Source organism: Corythoichthys intestinalis, chromosome 14 (genome assembly GCF_030265065.1).
Source record: "Corythoichthys intestinalis isolate RoL2023-P3 chromosome 14, ASM3026506v1, whole genome shotgun sequence".
NCBI lineage: Eukaryota > Metazoa > Chordata > Actinopteri > Syngnathiformes > Syngnathidae > Corythoichthys > Corythoichthys intestinalis.
Genome location: NC_080408.1, coordinates 22,999,253 through 23,020,643, shown reverse-complemented (window position 1 = coordinate 23,020,643; position 21,391 = coordinate 22,999,253). Strand labels below are relative to the sequence as shown.

The window sequence follows — 21,391 nt, the reverse complement described above, 5'->3', positions numbered from 1 at the left end:
GCACTAATAATTATATAATTATTATATATGTTGATTTTGAGTGACTTCCTATTCATTTTGGGACATTCTTGAGTTGCTTCCTTTTCAGTAACCCCAAATCAACCAAATCAAGTGACTTGTAAATGCCCCAATAGGAAAAGGGAGTGACCAGTGCTTAATTTATAAATCATAAGGTGCCGGAACGCAAAGTACATATGACAGCGCAGGGATGATGAGACGGGCACAGGTCCCGGAACATACACAGAAAATGGTGCTGAAAACAACACACAAATGCCCACTTGCCATGCTGTGGGACTCACAAGCCTCAATTTCAGATAATATCCATGGTATAAATGTTATGACAACTTTTTACAATTATTTAGGCTATACTCTGCACAGCACGGGCAATTGCCCACATAACCACAGATGGGACTTACAGTGCACAGTCAGCAATTAGTTTCTCAACGTGTCTAACTTGTAAAAGATTAACAACAACAAAAAATCTGAGATTACAATAAATAGAACAAACTTATTATTTTCCTAGTTTTATCTCCCCTGTCTTCTATGGCCCCAAAGTTCCCACCGGCTTACAAATTGTGCAGCCCAAACCTGAATTTCCCATAAGGGTGCTAGCCTGTTGCTCCGGCTGTTGGTGGTCCACCTGGCTTACTGCTCTCGCTGTAGCTGGACCCCAGTCTGGGTGGCGCTGAACCTGACCAGCTGCTGCCACGGTAGCAGCCTTCTGCCCTGGCTTGGCTGGCTGTCCGTGAACCTGGCTATCTGCTGCAGCACTTACCTCCTGCTGCACCCGTTCCTGCCCGTTAGCACGATCGCTACAGCTTCCCTCATGCTTGCTGCTTTTCTGACTCATTTTTAACAGTCTTCCTTCTTTTTGAAAAAAGAGAGTAAATGCGACTGTGTTTTTGGCATGTTATAAAACCGTTTGATCCTGGCTACATGCTCCCCAGATGCCGCAAATTACCAAAGGTTTTTTTTTTTTTTTTTATGTCAGGGGCGTGATTTGTTGGTCCAGCTTTTCAGTGCATCAAGAAATCTCCGACTCTTTCAAATGACGTTAAATTTTCATGAACAACATGCAATTCTTGGGATTTGTTCTTTAAATGAATTGATGCATGTTATTATTTTATTTTATACATTTTTAAAAAACGTTTTTATATTATTATCAATACACGAGAGGTGCCGGATCTGCCCAAATAAGTCACAGAACACAGGCAGGCCAAAATCAAGAGGTGCTGGATCTTGTTCCGGCAGGATCTGGCACAAATTAACCCCTGGAAGTGACCGAAAATCAAATTGAAAATGATGCGAAATGCCCCAAAATTAAAACATTGCCTGACATTAGCTGCCACTGACGGCCATAGACGTTTAATCTGTTTGAAGTGGGAGGGATGGCAGTGAATGAACGAATGTTCCCAAAACCTCCCAGTTCAATGAGATTGGATGTCTACTAGTGATAAACTAATTTCAATTTGCAGCAGAAGGATTAAAAAGTACTGACCCATGTATCGATAATTTTTGTATCGCCAAGTCGTGAGATCATCGTCAATGTGATCCTTGTGTCGCAAATCGTATCGTACCCCTCATACTAATGGTATTTTTAAAAAATGTGTGTTTGTTCAGCACGGAAGGAGCAAAGCTTTCAGTGGTGGGATCTCCTTTTTGGATGGCTCCCGAAGTTCTGAGGGATGAACCTTACAATGAGAAGGTACATGCGCACAGACTGAGGAACTACCAATGGAAGACACGTAGCTAGCGGTACTGAATGATTATCTTCCTCCTAGGCTGATGTCTTCTCCTACGGCATCATCCTGTGTGAGATCATCGCGAGGATCCAGGCTGACCCTGATTTTCTTCCAAGAACAGAGGTGAATGTCAAATTCACTCAATAGCGTCCCCTGGAAATAAATCGTGTCTTTTCACACTGTTTCTTGTTGATACTGAGCAGAACTTCGGGCTGGACTATCATACATTTCAGCACATGGTTGGAGACTGTCCGCCCGACTTCTTACAGCTGGCGTTCAACTGCTGCAATGTAAGTCATTCTAGAGGCCATTTGACGGTTTTATCTTTAACTTCCTGAAAAGACAGAAGCAGCAATCAGATTACATCTCTAATCTGAAGACTCCACTCTTAGGGGTCTTTTAGAAAGCTGGATAAGATGCTGGTCTATATAGATTATTTGTAAAAGTCATGAAAAGACTAAAGAGGATCATTTAAAGGGGTTTACTGTTGATCATTTTCTAGCCATGATGATTTTTTTTTTTGCTCCTCCAGATGGACCCCACGCTGCGGCCGTCCTTTCCAGACATTGTGCGACACTTGGACGAGATACTGACGCGCCTGAAATTGGGTGAAGAGGCGCAGCAGTGCCCTCCACTGGTTGGAGAGGTTGACAAGAAGACTACAATGTCCAAAGGTTGGTTCAATACAGGTAGTCCCCAGGTTACGACGTACCACTATTTACGTGATTTCAACTTTACGATCCCAGAGTTTCGGCCGCCATTTTGTCTCCAGTCGGTTAAAAAAAAAAAAAAAAAAATGATAATAATGTAGGGCTGTCAAACGATTAAAAATTTTAATCGAGTTAATCACAGCTTAAAAATTCAAAATTCAAACCATATATAAAATATGCCATATTTTTCTCTAAATTATTGTTGGAATGGAAAGATAAGACACAAGACTGATATATACATTCAACATACAGTACTGTATTTGTTTATTATAACAACTCAACAAGATGGCATTAACATTATTAACATTGTTAAAGCCATCCATGGATAGAAAGACTTGTAGTTCTTAAAAGATAAATGTTAGTACAAGTTATAGAAATTTTATATTGAAACCCCTCTTAATTTTTTCGTTTTAATAAAAGTTGTAAAATTTTCAATCAAAAAATAAACTAGTAGCTCGCCATTGTTGATGTCGCCGAGCGGTGACGTCACATGAGTGTGTTTTGTCCCTCGACCGACGCCGTAGTTCCCTGTTTACTTGTCCATCCATTGTACATCATTTGAGTGCTGGCTTTACAATGTACGAGACCTCTGATCGTTTGTATATTGTGACTGAATATTGCCGTCCAGTGTATTTGTCGAGCTAAACGACAGCTAAACGAAATGTTTGAATAGTTTGTCCAAAGTCTGAGCATCATTAATACGGATAGAAGCGCTTTTCTTTTTGTGAACATTATTTTTGCTCTGTATTCTGTCCTCAATGTGTGTGAGTACACAAATTGACAGATAGCGAACAACAGGAGCTCCAAAGAGGAATCAGACGTTGTGGCAAACTTGAATGGGCTTTACTGTAGTCATCAATTCTCTTGACAGGGGCACGTTTCTGATTATTGTAAAACTGAAAATAATAAACATTGTGCCAATAACTTGCACAAGTCACAAAATAACACAAAGTATACACACACGTTTCCATTTGAGCAGTAGCACTAGCCAATTAGCTCACAAGCAACAAATAATGTTACAACATTGCACCATATATGTACACGAAATGTACATCACCAATAATTACACAATGCTCATGAATATATACAAAGAAAGAATGCAAGAATGCAACTCACAAGCGATGCATGTATAAGAGACAAACTGTAATGAGACAGCGAGAACTGCCACTGAATACTGGATGCAGCTGGTCTGTATAGCACTGTATTGGGATAAGTTCGCGTCGACCTATAATCACGTCTGCAGAGTGTGCTGAAACCCATAAAAATCAGTCGCACCTAAGCGCCAGCAGAGGGCGACAAAGCACCAAAAAACACAAGTAACAAGTAGACATGACACTGTGCTGTCATTTTAATCTGTTTGAGCGGGGCATGTGCGGTAAATGCGTCAAATATTTTCACGTGATTAATTTGAAAAATTAATTACCACCCGTTAACGCGATATTTTTGACAGCCCTATAATAATGATAATGTTGACTTTTGTTTTGTGATGCATGCTTTTATTTTGGCGCAGGAAGCGCAGAGCAGGTAGTACTTCCCCATGCGAGTAAGAGCGCATGACCATACAAAGAAGAACGCACGCGCACACACGAGGAAGAGCCCATTTACGCCCACGAAGAAGTGGGCAAGAGACAAGTGAGAAAGAGAGGGGATAGATTACAACTGTAAGCCTGCGCGCACATTTGTTGCTTGTTAAGCATCCACAGAGGCAACACCTCTATATATAGTGGTATGAAAAAGTATCTGAACCTTTTGGAATTTCTCACATTTCTGCATAAAATCACCATCAAATGTGATCTGATCTTTGTCAAAATCACACAGATGAAAAAACAGTGTCTGGTTTGACTAAAACTACCCAAACATTTATAGGTTTTCATATTGTAATGGGGATAGCATACAAACAAGACAGGAGGAAAAATAAGTAACCATCAAATTAAATATTTTGTGGCCCCCCCTTTGGCAAAAATAACTTCAACCAGACGCTTCCTGTAGCTGCAGATCAGTCTGGCACATCGATCAGGACTAATCTTGTCCCCTTCTTCTGTACAAAACTGCTGTAGTTCAGTCAGATTCCTGGGATGTCTGACATGAATCGCTGTCTTTAGGTCATGTCACAGCATCTTAATGGGGTTCAAGTCTGGACTTTGACTTGGCCACTCCAGAACGTGTATTTTGTTCTTCTTAAACCATTCTGAAGTTGATTTACTTCTGTGTTTTGGATTATTGTCTTGTTGCAGCATCCATCCTCTTTTTAGCTTCAACTGTCTGAAAGATGGCCTCAGGTTTTCCTGCAAAACATCCTGATTAACTTTTGAATTCATTCTTCCATTATGATTGCAAGTTGTCCAGGCCCTGAGGTAGCAAAACAGCCCCAAATCATGATGCTCCTTCCACCAGCTGTTGGCAGCTGTTCCATTTTTCCTCCACACTTGACGTTGTGTGTTACTCCCAAACAATTCATCTTTGGTTTCATCAGTCCACAAAATATTTTTGCCAAAACTTTTGTGGAGTGTCCAAGTGCCTTTTTACGAACATTAGACGAGCAACAATGTTTTTTTTAGACAGCAGTGGCTTTCTCCGTGGAGTCCTCCATGAACACCATTCTTGGCCATAGTTTTACATATAGTTGATGTGTGCACAGAGATATTGGACTGTGCCAGTGATTTCTGTAAGTCTTAGGAGATGCTCTAGGGTTCTTTTTTACCTCTCTGAGTAATTTGCGCTGAACTCTTGGCGTTGTCTTTGGTGGACAGCCACTCCTTGGGAGAGAAGCAACTGTGCCAAACTCTCTCCATTTGAAGACAACTTCTCTGACTGTCGATTGATGAACATCCAGACTTTTAGAGATGGTTTTGTATCCTTTCCTAGCTTTATACAAATCAACAATCCTTGATCGCAGGTCTTCAGACAGCTCTTTTGACCGAGCCATGATACAAATCAGACAATGCTTCTCATCAAGACAGTTCTTACCAGGTGTGGGTTTTATAGTGGGCAGGGCAGTTTTAAACCACTCATCAGTGATTGGGCACACTCCTGACTTAAATTGTTTGGTAAAATTTGGTTTCAACTGCTCTAAGTCTCCTTAGATAGAGGGTTCACTTACTTATTTTCCCCCCTTCTGTCATTGTTTGCATGCTATCCTCATTAGAATATGAAAACCTATTAATGGGTGGGTGCTTTTAGTTAAAGCAGACACTGTTTTTACATCTGTTTGATTTTGACAAAGATCAGATCACATTTGATGGTGGTTTTATGCAGAAATGTGAGAAATTCCAAATGTTTCAGATACTTTTTCATACCCCTGGAACACCTTTTATCCTGTTTATTGTGCGTTTTTAATTGTGGTCGAATACTTGGGCCAAGTTTATGTGATTGTATTTGATGATGTGCGGACGCTAACTGATACATGATAATCGTTTGTGTGTATTGTTATTGCTGTATCAGCAGCTAGTTATGAAAGCAAATTTAATTTGCTGTTATTAAAGATTAAACTAATTTAATTTCATTGTTTTTAGTTTCATTATGCAAGTGTTGATGTCATGATCAGCTGAATAAATTTCGCAAACCACACGGATGTCTGACATCGTCATTTCGGTGCTTAGCTCGCTGTGTAGCTAGGAGTTAGCTCCATCGTCTTGGCGAGGACAGTACAATGAGATATAATAAATGTTTTTGGATAGTTATTTTGAGATTAAGGGGTACTTAAAGGTTAATTCCGATTTACGTGGAAATTTGGGTTACATCGCCATCGTAGGAACGGAACTCGTTCATAACCCAGGGGCTACCTCTATACCTTTGTAAAATTTAGTAGAGATCTGCTTACATAGAATTATTTTCACATGTTCCGGCACGTTTTGTGCACATTTTGTCCTATTAGGACACTGTTCTCATAGCAAGCGGCATGTATATTAGGCATTTTTTTCATTCATTCATTTTCCATGCCGCTTTTCCTCACGAGGATTGCGGAGGTGCTGGAGCCTATCCCAGCTAACTACGGGCAGTAGGCAGGGTACACCCTGAACTGGTTGCCAGCCAATCGCAGTATTAGGCATTTTGTCATGTTCATTTTCGATATACAGTTGTTTAATGACAGACCACACCTAATATAATGACTTTTACAAAGAAGATGCTTGCTGAAAGTATGGCGATATAGTACTGGCATTGATAAAATGTTTGCATGCCTTTAGGGCAGCCATCGTTAGGAAATACAGGCTTTTATTTATGTGTTTGTCCAATACTGCATATAGGAAAAATGAATTCTTAGTGTTATTTTTTCAGTTCATTAAACAAGATTATTTCTGATGAGATTCACATGATAAAGGTGTTGTGTCCCTTTAACTCGTTGGCTACCATTGACAACAGTAGACGTCCAATTCATTTGAACTGGGAGCTGCCAGGCCTCCCAGCTTAAATGAATTGCATGTCAGCTAGTGACAAACTATTTTAAATTCACAGCAGAAGTATGAAAAGAGCCAAATGATTGGACTGCTATCATCATCAGTGGCATTGAAAGAGTTCAATTATTTTGACCTTCCTGTTTGTCCAATCAAAGGGGAGAAGATCCAGGGCCTGAAGCGACTCAACCCGCTGATTTTCCCGGACGACAAAATTCCCCCCAAATCACCTCGCCCCCGCCGCAACATCTGGCTGAGTCGCAGCCAGTCGGACATTTTTTCATGCAAGGCAGGAAGGAAGGTGAACGTGCGGGACCCTTACTACGAGCCGCCGGCTTCACGGCGAGCCAGCAAGCTACGCAAGGTTAACCCGTTCACAGCACGCGAGGACCTGTGCGGTGGGAACATCAAGTTCTACGACGTGCCCAGCAAGTCTGTGTTTTCGCTGGTCTTCGACCTCCGCTCGCCGCCGGGAAGCGCCTTCACCAGCCGGCCGCCGGCCCACACATCAGCCGCCGCCACGCCGGTGTCCTTCTACTGGCAGCAGTTACCCGGACGGCAGTGTCACTCCCTGCCAGTGTCGCCACTGCTGCCTCGCTCAGAGTTCCTGTACCACCGCCACGTTGCCGCAACCACGACTGCCTCAGCCGTCAACAACAACAACAATGGCCTCCTACCCTGCAGCGCACACCTGCCAGCATCTATAATAACACGTGAGTAAGAAATCAATCAGCTCTGCATCAAAATTCCATTTGCTGCACACTTAAACTAAACAAAAAGAGTGAAGAACTCTTAACATTGAAACCTGAACACTGTCTTGACAACTTCATTTGAAACTTTAACTAGTGACTCCTCAATCAATTCTTCTCAGGGGTGACCATCAGTGTTGTCAGTAACGTGTTAGTAACGCGTTACTGTAATCTGATTACTTTCTTTCAGTAACGAGCAATCTAACGCGTTCATTTTTCCAAGCCAGTAATCTGATTAAAGTTAGTGTCCTCAGTTCCTGTGCGTTACTATTTTGTTGTTGCCTCATACCGTATGTAGAATGAAGAATACTGTAGTCACGTACGAAGAGCATTTGATTAGAAAATACTGCTCTTGAGTTTGGGAGTGACATCACATCTCACGTTTTCTCATCGGAAAAAAAACGGGTCACGTATATTACAATGCTGTGTGTGCGCCGTCTGCCACGGCGGTCAACAACATAGCCTGGCTACCTATCAGGATGCTAACAGTAAAGGAGCCGGAGAGATACAACAAACGGCTGCATTCGCTCACTGGAGATACAGCCATTACTTCACATATCCGTCCAGTGAAGATGACAAAAATATCTCCGTGCGTTGCAAACTCTGCACTGGCTCAGAAAGACTGTCGACCGCTATAGACTCGACATCCAATTCAACAAGGAAGCACTTGGAATTACAGCACAACACATCGCAAAAAAAACTCGTTTTGGCTAAGTAAAGCAAAGGATAGTCTCCAAGGTGCTAGTCACATGATCTGTTCGAAAAATGATTTTGACTCATTATGAAAACTGTACGTTGTAGGATTTTTGTTCATTTCATTCATTTTTGTTGTTTTATTGCTTTACAACTTTTATAGACAACATTTTAACGGCTAGGTCTTTATTTCAAAGGGGAAGTTCAGAATTTTTTACATTAGGCTTAATCTTGGAGTTAGCGGGGATTTAATTAGTCGTTGAACTTTATTTAAACAAATTTCGGGCAGTTTGTCAGTTATTTGTTAGTTTTAGGGCTCCGGAATGGCTAAGCTAGGGTGAGTCAATGGTGGTTGAAATCAACTCCATCGACTAATTAAACCCCTCTAACTCAAAGATTAAGCCTTATGTGAAAAACTCAATTACACGCGATTACATTTTTCTGTTATTTTTTTGTTGAGGCAGCAAAAGGAGAAAAATTGGTAAAAAGTAATTGATAAGTTACTTTTAAAGTAACTTAGTTACTTTGATAATAAAGTAATCATTAAAGTAACTAGATTACTTTTTTGAGGTGTAATCAGTAATCAGTTATTAAATTACTTTCTTAAGTAATCCGTGACAACACTGGTGACCATATAATAGTGCTGTACGATATGACGATATATACATTGCCAAATCAATATAAAACTTTCAACATTTTACATGTCTATCGCCATTATCGCCATAAATAGATTTATTCGGTCAGCAGATGGCGCCCAATTTGCTCTAACAACAATGAAGGGATTCCATCAATAGAACAGCAGTACCACCAATCGGCCTCAAGATGTCTCTATAGCCACTCATTAGTTAGCCAATTGGCTCCCTCTGCCAACCGTATGTGAGTAATGCATGCAATACAATTGAAAATAGCAACACATGCAGTGGGGAGAACAAGTATTTGATACACTGCTAGTGGGTTTTCCCATTGGCTGTGTATCAAATACTTGTTCTCCCCACTGTATATTCCACACAATTCGTCCCAGTATCAATATCAATTCATTTACTATTAATGATATTAAACTAACTTATAATAAAGCAGTCTTAAAAGTCAAAACCACTAATCACAAGTATTAGTAGGTAATTAGATATGTTGAACACCTTGGTTTTGAATCTTATCCCAGGATTAAAACTTTAAATTCTGAAACGGTAACCTTATACTTGAGATGTACCGAAAGCAAAATTCTTCGCCGAAAGTGAACATTGGAAACACTTGGCCGAAAACCGGAAGGCCGAAAAATACACATGTATACAATTCATTTTTTGTTTCATTTAAAAAATAAATGTATTATTTGTTTTCTGATTACTGGCCTTTGCCTTGGCATGGGTTCTACTACCCCGGAGGCTTGAGAAATTTAGTTTGAAAGGTGTCGACTCTGAAACCCCATTGGAGGATGCATTCCCAGTGACAGTGAGTGTTTTGTGGCAAACTCTGAACACGTCTTATAGCAGAGATGCTGGCATTGTCATAGCATTCTGTTCGATGGATGGAGACACACGCGTCACGGCCGATGAAACCTTAATAATTGCGATTTTTTTGGGGGGGAAGTTTGGGACACTCAAAAAAAATGAATCTCACATCTCCAATTACTAAGATAAATGAGATCTCGATGTACCTTTGTGTGAAACTGTAGTTCACAACCACAAAAAACTATTCTGTTCTCGACGAAACTAGTAAAGCTCTTAAAGGCCGATTGCAATCTCTCCCATTACTTAAAATAAGACTCGCTGTTACCTGTGCAACAAGTGGATTCGATCGAGAGCCAGGCGAGTGGACCGAGTTCTAGCGGTGACGAAGCCGAGCGAAGTCTCTCCCGGTCGGATTAAACAGTGACTGGAAGAGGAGTGTGGAAGTCGCGGGGAAAAAAATGTGACAAAAAGAACTGGTCATGCCGTAAACGTATTGTATTAAACCACAGCAAATGCACATGTATGCATTTAGACTTGTAAACTGGTTGCTTGATTAAACACCACCAAACTACTCACGCACGGGCTCAAATGCACTGTACACGGGGCGCGGGCCATTGTTGCTTCTCGCCATGTTTTGATCACGTCCATCACAGGAGGACTAAGATTCTTTACACTATTCGATGGTAAACTTTGGGCCTTCAAAACCAATAGCCAATAATGTATTTTGAGGTCTTTTCGGTGCCAAATTTTTTGGTGTGTTGGAATTAGACTTTTTAGCCAGATTGCCGGAATCAACCCAGCCAAACCCCCGGAACCACGCTAACACAATTGCAATGACCCGGTCCAACGCATCCCAACAACCCGGCCAAAAGGCCAAACTCTTTTGCCTGGTATACCAGACTCATCGCTGTTCCAGTGCTTGAGTCTGGCGACCGTCCGGCAGATCAAATTCCGAGGGCGGAGCAAGCCACAGCAAAAAGACAGCGGAGTGGACCAATCAGCGACGGGCAGACGTGATGTTTTTGAAGCAACAAGTAATTAGCGTGAGCGGAGAATGGAGAAGTTTATTCAACATGGCTAGCGCGAGCCATGTTGACTGTTGTCAATGACTTGTTTCGATGTGTTTTTGGTCAATTAAAACTGGTTTTACCGCGGATTGGGACATATTCTCGGCTCTCCCGTTCGCCATCTGTGTTGTTGTAGACACGACTTTCGGCGCGCAAGAGTGACGTTACTCGTTAAGAACACGTCACGCAAATAAGCGAATCTGATTGGACGATTGATTTTGTACCTTGCTCGAGAGGCTGTTAATGGGCTGGGTCCCAGACTATTTCTCACAGTGTTTGAAAAACACAGGGAGAATAGTCTGGCTGTGCCAGGCAACAAAATCTTAGCGTTTACCTTAGTTTAAACCCCTTGTATTGACTCCATTTTAAAAGCTGGAAAAAGGCTTTGAAGCACAAGTGGACAATTATCCCAAGTCGACAGCAATCAGACAGCAAGGCAAAAACAGCAAACAGACCCAGACAAAGAGGAAGGCTGGATCCAGGGTCACAATATCACAGGTCAACAAAAGATTCCTGAGGAAAATGACAACATTTAGTTAAACATTGTCTTTGAAAGGCTCTGGTAAGGCGGGATGTGGTCCGGAAGAATGGTGTGTTTGGGCGTTGTTTAGGGTTATTGTCTGTTGTGGATTGGGCAGGAGGTTTCGGCGTTACTTATGTCAGGGGAACGAGAGTTGAGGATTTTGCCAGCCACACGCCATGTGAGTGCTGAGTGCCAACTTCTTAGTCGCGGGTTCCTCTGTTATCAGATTTTCATTGTGGGAGGAAAGGATGTCCTTTCATTGTTGTGGACTGTCTATTGTCGGTTACCAGAAGAGCTGATGATGGGGTATGGTCGGCCAGACGTGTGCTTGTAGATGTTTTGGCCATCACCTGCTTGTCTTGCTCCATCAGCGTCAATCTCGCTCAGTCAGCTGTATGACACGCGCGTTGTCAGCAGGCATCCTGTAGTTGTTATTGCCCTTATCTGCCCGTTGTCTTTACGCTGTAGTTCCAATCACGCCACGTCCAACTCCTCACACTTCAAATATATTCTACTTGTTTTCTTAAACTGATTTAAATGCTATTTATTTTGTATTGGGTGTGTTACAGTAACACAAACAGTTAAACAGTACATATGGGGAAGGATACGATTCTCTTCAGGTCACATCTCTACTTTATACCCTTTCCCCTGTTGGAAATTCCAGTCCTCATTTGAATCCAAAACACAGGCAAGAACTCTAATTGGAAAACCTCATCCTAATCTGAGATTTTTTAGTTGGTTTTTAGTAACCAAATCTGCACCTCCTTCCTCACAGCGGCCGTCTGCCGGTCAGAGACCGTCCTAACGGGCACCGAAGTGCGACACAAGCCGGGGCTGAGTGGCTGGGCCCGGAAATATACAGTTGTGGAGATCCCGCCGTACAGCGGGCCAGTGGCGCCAGACGGGACGGACAGCGAGGACGATGATGACGTGTTTGGTGAGAGCTGGTCTCCGAACGTCCCCCTCGGCGAAGCAATGGACTGCTCTAGCATGTTGGAGGACCAACACATGCATGTCATGCCACCATGAGGGAGGCGACATGGACTAAAGAATGTGAAGAAAGCCGATTAAGAGCTTTTCTAACACAACCGCGACATTGGTCGCAATCAAAACGCTGATAATGCTAATATTGTTTATATTTATTACGAATATTACGGAATGACTTTGATTGTTTCCCTCCATGTCTCCCTGCCCTCGAAAGATTACGTTTATGCTTTTGCTTTGGAACAGATCTCTTCGGTAAAAGTGAATCGAGCGCTCTGGTTACTTTCCAGCTTCCGACGAGCATTTCTAATCTGTTGTGGTTTTACTTGGTGATCCTCGATTGTCTTTAATGGACGTCTTCGATGCTAACGTAATTAATTCAAAGACAACGTAATGCAGTTCCACATATTCACCAGCAGTCATGTTGTCTTTTTTTTTTTTTTAAATGAATCTGCTAAATGCAATTAAGAGATTAAGATTGCCTCCGTAGGAACTAAAATGCACTATTTTGTCATCTTTTCTATGCAAAAAAAATAATAATTTCACACTGTTGCGCAGAAACGAGGATGTGATGTGTTTTAAAAGACAAAAAAACAAGTCTTACCTTTGTATATTTGTGTAAAAAAATGTGCAGACTGATTTTGCTTTGAAATAACAAAGCTTCGCCCAGGTTTAATTTGTTTCAATAAAAACTATTTGACACGGACCCACTCAGAAATTGTGCAAGTTTATGGAAATAGTCAAGGAAATTGGAGGTACCGTATTTTTCGCACGATAAGTCTCACCTGACAATAAGTCGCACCAGCCAAAAAAATGTGCAATGAATGGTAAAAAAAACATAAGTTGCATTGGAATATGAATCGCATTTTGGGGGGATATTTATTTAATAAAATACAACGCCAAGAACAGACGTGTCATCTTGAAAGGCAATTTAAAATAAAAATGAAATAGAACCATTTTTAGTGCTATTTTGTTCAGCCCTTCTCAGTTGTTTTAGTTTTAGCTCTCGCCAATGTTGAAACACAGGCCTTGACTGCCCTCTTGTGGTTTAGTGTGAAAATAATATGTGAAATGATATGATAATGTGTGAATAATTTCGCACATAAGTCGCTCAAGAGTATAAGTCGAACCCCCTGGCCAAACTATGAAAAAAAAAAAAAAAAAAAAAAAACCTCGCTACTTCGCGCTTCTAACTTCGCACCTTCAGTCCATCGCGGATCCCCCCCCAATAAAAAAAAAAAAAATACAGCTGGAAATGTCTGTCATTTTTAGCGTAGAATCAATCATTAATCAGTCTAATACCGTATTGGCCCGAATATAAAACTGTGTTTTTTGCATTGAAATGAGACTGAAAAAGTGGGGGTCGTCTTATATTCGCGGTCTAGACATTATACCCATTCACGACGCTAGATGGCGCCAAATATCATTGAAGCAATGTTCTGTCATGACCGATCTCAGATACTCTTAAGTTTAACTAGTTTGCATTAGTTTATTGCAATGTTTTTCCTTATTCAGATTTGTTTCAAGACTCCAGTTACAGTTAGACTTCACTTTGATGGTTAATGCAGTTGTTGCAATTTTGTTGTTTTATCACGATAGATTGGTTTATTCTATTTCAAAAATAGAAGCCATTCATTTACGAATGTGACTGCACTTTAGTTTACATATTTAAATGTTCAGATATTAAGATTTGAATGTGGCAAAACAACATGCTTTTCTCTCAAATATATTGTTATAATCATTTGTTTCAGATGTACTGCAATTATTTTCTGTATAAAAATTAATTTGGTGTTCAAAAAGTCTTTTTTTCAAACTTGTCTTGAAAAAGAGGGGGTCGTCTTATAATCAAGGCAGTCTTATATTTGAGCCAATACGGTATTTCGTTCCCCAAAAAAACTATTTAAAAAAAATTATTCACTCGCATATTTTAAACTTTTAAACAAATGACGTCACAATGAAAAAATTTGCGTCTAAAAAAGTCACGGATATCTACCTCATAACTATAGCTTAATTGTATTTTTTTTCGTTTTTTTCGTTTCGATGATAAATAATCAATCCTAACAAAGAAAAATAGAAAAAAAAAAAAGTTTAAAAGGTTATATATATGAAAAATTCTGCGATTTCTGCATCGCGACCCTTGTTATATTACCATATTTCACCCATTAAATCCCCCAAAAATCCGGCTGTGGCCATTCACAGCTGTGTCTTGACACTTGGTGATACACACTACATGGAGTTTTTGGGTCAAAAAGAGGCAAGTACGCGATAATATCTCGTTAAGATCATGGTGTCTTTAATTATGCTGTCGTGTGCTCTCACCTCCAGCTGTTTAAAATGTATTTTTTAAATGCCCTCCTGTTCAACTTTTTCTTCCCCCAGAAAATTGAGATTTTAAACTTTCCGATGATGTATCGCACATGCATATAGGACAATTTTGAAATTTGGCCAAATTGGGGGTCTCAGAGCAGAACTGTCAACTGAGTGTTTTCCGCCATATACATATATTTTTTTCATTATACTGCGGGGGGAAAAAAAGTGAGAAAGCATATCTTATATTTATCTCTTTCCGATGATAAATATGAATACAGTGACCCCTCGTTTTACGCGGTTAATGGGGACCAGAACCCGCCGCGATAAGTGACAAATCGTGAAGTAGCGCCCCCCCACACACAAAAAAAATCCTTAATCTTCTTCACGTTGTCTCCAAATCGTCCATGTCAAAATAAAATTTTATAATTTTATTTTTATTGTGTGTTTAATGTATTTATTCAGATTTAGTATTGGAAAGATAGATAGATAGATAGATAGATAGATAGATAGATAGATAGATAGATAGATAGATAGATAGATAGATAGATAATAACAATAACACAGCAATGGGTCTCCTAGTGACCCACATTCAAAAGGCACGTGTACCAGTGCCTCCAAAACCGTGACAAGTAGCGTGTACAGCTTTACAAAATGTTGGTCAGGCCCAACACGATCACATTTTTTTAACTATTCAGATGACTGATAAAAGTAAACATGTATACCCTTAAAAAAGACTGGAGGGTTTTCACCCGAGCTGCTACAAAAATTTATGAAGCACTGGTCCATCTGGGCCTTTTCAACAAGATTCTCAGGGAATCATTATACAGTGCCCTCCATAATGATTTGACTTATAATAATTATGTGTTTTTTAGCTGCTAATATTTTTTTTCTAAATAATATGAGACCTTAATGGAAAAAAAGAGAAAAATGTGGTGCTGTCTACACGCCAACAAGCTGTTTGGGAGGCATGCACGGAGAAAACCTTTCCTCACTCACAATCATAAACGCTAACATCTGGAGTTCACCAAGCGGTATTGGGGCTTAACTGGGACCGTGTGCTTTGGTCAGATGACACCAAGATTGAGCTTTTTGGCAACAAACACTCTAAGTGGGTCTGGCGTGCCACGAAAGATGCGCATGCTGAAAAGCACCTCATACCCACTGTGAAGTATGGGGGTGGGTCGCTTCCAAAGGCCCTGGCAACCTTGTTAGGGTGCATGGCATCATGAATGCTTTGAAATACCAGGACATTTTAAATCAAAATCTGTTGCCCTCTGCCCGAAAGCTGAAGATGGGTCGTCACTGGGTCTTTCAGTAAGACAATGACCCTAAACATATGGCCAAATCTACACAGAAATGGTTCACCAGACACAAAATCAAGCTCCTCCCATGGCCATCTCAGTCCCCAGACCTCAACCCCATTGAAAACCTGTGGGGTAAGCTGAAGAGGAGAGGACTCAGGTCTCTGAATGATTTAGAGAGATTCTGCAAAGAGGAATGGCTGAAGATCCCTCTTTGTCTTTTCCCATCTTGTGAACATTATAGGAGAAGATTAGGTGCTGTTTTGTTGGCAAAAGGGGGTTGAAAAAAGTATTAACACCAGGTGTGCAAATAATTGTGACACACATTATTTGATGTCAAATAATTATTTCTTTATGTGGGATTTTTTCCCCACTGAATAAATGCACTTGTATTGAAGGTTGGATTTTTCTCTTTTTTTTCCCATTAAGGTCCCATATTATTTAGAAAAAAAAAATTATTGGAAGCTAAAAAACACATAATTATTATGAATCCAATAATTATGGAAGGCACTGTATGCCACTCGTAGTCTCTTGAAATTTGCTTTGTGATAATTAGACCACAGATGCGTGAAGTGTAAATGTATTGAAGTATAATTTTTTAAAAAACAACAAAACGTATGTATATATATATTTTATTAAATGGTTTTTAAACACTTAAAATGTATTATTTATCATATTTTAAGAATGTTGCTTTGCCGCTGAATTATTTTAAAACAAGAATAAAGTATTAAATGCTTCATTGAGTGAGTCCACTCAAATCTGCTCAAGCTGCTCTCTTACAATGAGTTGCCACAGCAACTGTTTAACAAGTTGACGCATGTGGCGCTTTGAAGCTTCGGCTTCCAGGCATCTGTGGCAAGATCAAACATTAAACGTCTGTCAATCATCGTTAACTTTAATAAGCAACTCCAGTGCAATGTCTGTCCAACAAAGAGCAGAGAGAAAGGGAGGGAGAGGGAGACTGCAATCGCCTTTTTTTTTTTTTTTTTTTAAATCCACGATGGACTGAGGGCGCGAAGTTTGAAGTGGAAGTAGCGAGAGATCAATGTAAATGCATTAAACACACACACAATTATATTTTATATTTCTAGATATATTTCTATATTTATATTTATTTATATATATTTGTTGGGGGGGGCGCTACTTCACGTTTTTCACTTATCGTTGTACCGCGAAAAACTAGGGTTCACTGTAGTCCAAAAAATACGGTACTCAGCTGTACTAATCCTTCTTAAAAAATTAGCATATTGTGATAAAGTTCATTATTTTCTGTAATGTACTGATAAACATGAGACTGTCATATACTGTATTTTAGATTCATTACACACAACTGAAGTAGTTCAAACCTTTTATTGTTTTAATATTGATGATTTTGGCAAAGTCAAGAAAAACCAAAAATCTAGCATATTTCATCCGACCAATACAAAAAAAGTGTTTTTTAATACAAAACAAGTCAACCTTCAATTAATTATATCAGCTATGCATTCAATACTTGGCCGGGAATCCTTTTGCAGAAATAACTGCTTCAATGCGGCGATGCATGGAGGCAATCAGCCTGTGGCACTGCTGAGGTGTTATGGAGGCCCAGGATGTTTCGATAGCGGCCTTAAGCTCATCCACAGTGTTGGGTCTGGTGTCTCCCAACTTCCTCTTCACAATATCCCACAGATTCTCTATGGGGTTCATGTTAGGAGAGTTGGCAGACCAATTGAGCACAGTAATGCTATGCTCAGTAAACCATTTACCATTGGTTTTGGCACTGTGAGCAGGTGCCAGGTCGTGCTGAAAAATGAAGTCTTCATCTCCATAAAGCTTTTCAGCAGATGGAAGCATGAAGTGCTCCAAAATCTCCTGATAGCTAGCTGCATTGACCCTGCCCTTGATAAAACATAGTAGACCAACACCAGCAGCTGACATGGCACCCCAGACCATCACTGAATGTGGGTAATTGACACTGGACTTCAGGCATTTTGGCATTTCTATCTCCCCAGTTTTCCTCCAAACTCTAGCACCTTGATTTCCGAATGACATGCAAGATTTGCTTTCATCTGAAAAAAGTACTTTGAACCACTGAGCAACAGTCTAGTGCTGCTTCTCTGTAGCCCAGGTCAGGTGCTTCTGCCGCTGTTTCAGGTTCAAAAGTGGCTTGACCTGGGGAATGCGGCACCTGTAGCCCATTTACAGCACACGCCTGTGCACGGTGGCTCTGGATGTCTCTACTCCAGACTCAGTCCACTGTTTCTGCAGGTCCCCCAAGGTATGGAATCGGCCCTTCTCCACAATCTTTCTCAGGGTGCGTTCACCTCTTCTGGTTGTGCAGCGTTTCCTGCCACACTTTTTCCTTCCCACTGAGGTCCCTTGATACAGCACTCTGGGAACAGCCTATTCACTCAGAAATTTCTTTCTGTGTCTTAGTCTCTTGCTTGAGGGTGTCAATGATGGCGTTTCAGACAGCAGTCAGGTCGGCAGTCTTGCCAATGATTGCGGTTTTGAGTAATGAACCAGGCTGGGAATTTTTAAAAGGCTCAGGAATCTTTTGCAGTTGTTTTGAGTTAATTCGTTGATTCAGATGATTAGGTTAGTAGCTTCTTTAGAGTACCTTTTCATGATATGCTAATTTTTTGAGATTTTTGGTTTTTCTTGACATTTTTGCCAAAATCATCAATATTAAAACAATAAAAGGCTTGAACTACTTCAGTTGTGTGTAATGAATCTAAAATATATGAAAGTCTAATGTTTATCAGTACATTACAGAAAATGATTAACTTTATCACAATATGCAAAAATTTTTTATAAGGACTAGTATAAAACCCTATTAAATGACTTCAAGCGCAAATTTAAAACCCTAATGTGAGAAGGAATGTTCTCTAGTCATTTATTTTCACATTTCAAATTGTTTTTGAAAATTAGGGATTTCTGTCCTCAGGGCCGAAGAGGAAAAGACCATCTGGACTACTGTTATCACAAAGTTCAACGGCCAGCATCTGTGATGATTTATGGTCCATAGAATGGATAACTTGCATATTGGCCGGCCACTTACAAAAAGACATGGCGCATTAGGATGCTCAAAACTGACCCCAACTGAACTCTAGTAAAAATGGAAAAGAATTTCACTTGAAAAGCTTTAAAAAATTAGCGACCCCAGTTGCCAAATGCTTATTGTTGCTTAAAGGAAAGTTAATGTAACACGGTTGTAAACCTGCCACTGTCCATTTTTTCTGCTAGCATAGACTGATTAGCTTTGAAATAACAAAGATTTAGCCGAGTTTTGTTTCAGTGTCAATAAAACGCTGGCTTAGACCCAACTTGGCAGTTGTGTAAGTGTCTCGAAAGAACCCAGAAGGGAAATGGGGACGCCACGAAGAAGAAGCAGTGGCAGCAATGTCTTTTGTCCAATCAGAAGGCTTTGAAGCGAGGCGATGTTCAGGAAGTGAGCAGAGAGGAAGTTTGGTGGTTTTCTTGCGTCATTTGCGCCTTGTATTTGCTGATGCAGAGTCAAGGTAGGACAGCAATTTTATGTCACGTTTTATCAAAAAGCGTACCGTGTTAATGAGCTTATGGTTTGGGCTGAAAGGAGCAGGTGTCGGGATATCTCATAGGGGAAGTGATGGGAGGTCTGAGTGACTAACTTCAGGTTTTTTAAACTTCTGATGCTTCCACAGCGGGGCCTACTTGCATTCGTGAAATTGTCAGGAGAAGGGAAGTAGGTTGGTAGTTCACCCAGGTCAAGTACCTAATGTTTGGTTTTTCTAGGTTTAAGGAGCTCTGATCTGGAAACGATTGGATAGTTTTGCTTATTTGAGTCTGAGGGTTCTGGGTGTGGCCTTCTGAAAATAAATCATTTGCCTCAGTTCTGGCGGGAAGTGGTGAACCACAAATGGATAATGACGGAGGTTCTCATACCTGTTTTGTCCACATACCCTACCTGAAAAGAATCTTATAAGGACTTATGCCAATTAAACGTAACTATTGTTTAATGCTGTAGGAATGAAAAAAAGTTTCCCTTAAAAGTCGTAATTTGAAGTCCATCCATCTTCAACCGGTTATCCGAAGTTGGGTCTGGGGGGCAGTAGTTTCAGCAGGTCGCAAACTACCCTTTCCCTGGCCACATGAACTAGCTCAGACTAGGGGGATCCAGAGGTGCTCCCAAGCCAGTGTCGAGATATAATCCTTCCACCTGGTCCTGCCCCGAGGTCTCCGCCCAGCTGGACGTGTCAGGAACACCTCCCTAAGGGGCGCTCCGGTGGCATCCGCAACAGATACCCAAACCACCTTAATTGACTCCTTTGTACGAGAAGGAGCAGCAACTCGACTCTAAACCTCTCGCAAATAGCAGTGTTTCTCACCCTGTCTCTAAGGCTAGGTTAATACCACAGGTCTTAACGCAAAATTCTGATTTTTTTTGTCATATCTGTCTTCTTGGCGTGCCCGTTCAGACTGCCTTTATCCATTGAGCCCGTTCAAGTATTCCCCATGCGCACTAATTCGCAGTCCGAAATGCGTTGAGCAAACTGACCTGCATGCGCAGGACCATCAAAACAAACGACTACTGTAATTTTCGGATTATAAGCCGCCCCCCCACCAAATTTGACACGAAAACGGCATTTGTTCATAGATAAGCTGAACTGAATTATGAACCGCAGTTGTCCTCACTGTATTATGGGATATTTACACCAAAAGATATTAACCGGTAACACTTCATTTGACAGCGGCATCTCAAGACTGTCATAAGACCAAATCAACCACCATGAAGCTTTGAACCAATTGGCTACAAAGATTCATTTTTTTCAAGAAGCGTAATGTGGCCATCACAGCCCCCATGGGGGAGACAGTCAACCTCTTCTGCCACCTGTTTTCAACACTGTTGTCATCCAACATGCTTCCAAGCTTGCTTTGCGGCGCTACAAATGTAAATTACAATCAAAATTCATGTTCTGTGATAATTATTTCTTCAGTTACTGTTCCAGTTGTTTCATTAATTGCTAGTTATGGTATTTGGTAACACATTATTTGACAGTGGTGTCATAAGACAATCATAATTATGACATGACACTGTCTAGAGCAGCGGTTCTTAACCTGGGTTCAATCGAACCCCAGGAGTTCGGTGTGTAAGTCCAAGGGGTTTGGCGAAGGTAAAGAATTCCAGAGACCGATTTTCGTAGGCTGATCAAATCAAGGCAAAGTGAGTTTTTAGACCAGGTTTTGGACTGGTTTGCTCCCAATTTACAGGCTTAATCCTTTTCATTTAATTGCTACTCCTCAATCCGATGGGAGGAAGAACTGGTTTGCTCAGTGGAAGGTTGACTCGCACTTAGTATGAGGGAATACAACAGACCAATGGGCAGCGTGGTCTGAAATTTTGGCCTGTTTGTAAAATATGCTGGCAAAACTCGAAGAATTTTGAATAGGAATTTGCTAAATTATTAGCTTGCTAGCTTTGATATATTGTTTTTGTAATTTGAAAAAAATTGCTAAA

The 21,391-nt window shown here is 40.7% G+C and overlaps 2 protein-coding genes across 3 annotated transcripts in view; both read left to right on the top strand.

Moving 5' to 3' along the window:
- Positions 1–15,147, top strand: part of tesk2 (testis associated actin remodelling kinase 2) — a 62,959-nt gene extending 47,812 nt beyond the window's left edge. The window contains exons 8-13 of the mRNA XM_057857566.1: positions 1,621–1,705; positions 1,782–1,865; positions 1,946–2,032; positions 2,275–2,416; positions 7,002–7,556; positions 12,096–15,147. Coding sequence (XP_057713549.1) covers positions 1,621–1,705; positions 1,782–1,865; positions 1,946–2,032; positions 2,275–2,416; positions 7,002–7,556; positions 12,096–12,349 — 1,207 coding nt within the window. The 3' untranslated portion in view covers positions 12,350–15,147. The remainder of the gene's footprint in view (positions 1–1,620; positions 1,706–1,781; positions 1,866–1,945; positions 2,033–2,274; positions 2,417–7,001; positions 7,557–12,095) is intronic.
- Positions 15,148–19,389: 4,242 nt separating this feature from the next.
- The window catches only part of si:dkeyp-68b7.12 (rho GTPase-activating protein 30), a 30,700-nt gene continuing 28,698 nt past the window's right edge, over positions 19,390–21,391 (top strand). For both annotated transcript variants that reach the window (XM_057858418.1, XM_057858417.1), the window contains exon 1: positions 19,390–19,415. The gene's annotated coding sequence lies outside the window, so the exon portion shown is untranslated. The remainder of the gene's footprint in view (positions 19,416–21,391) is intronic.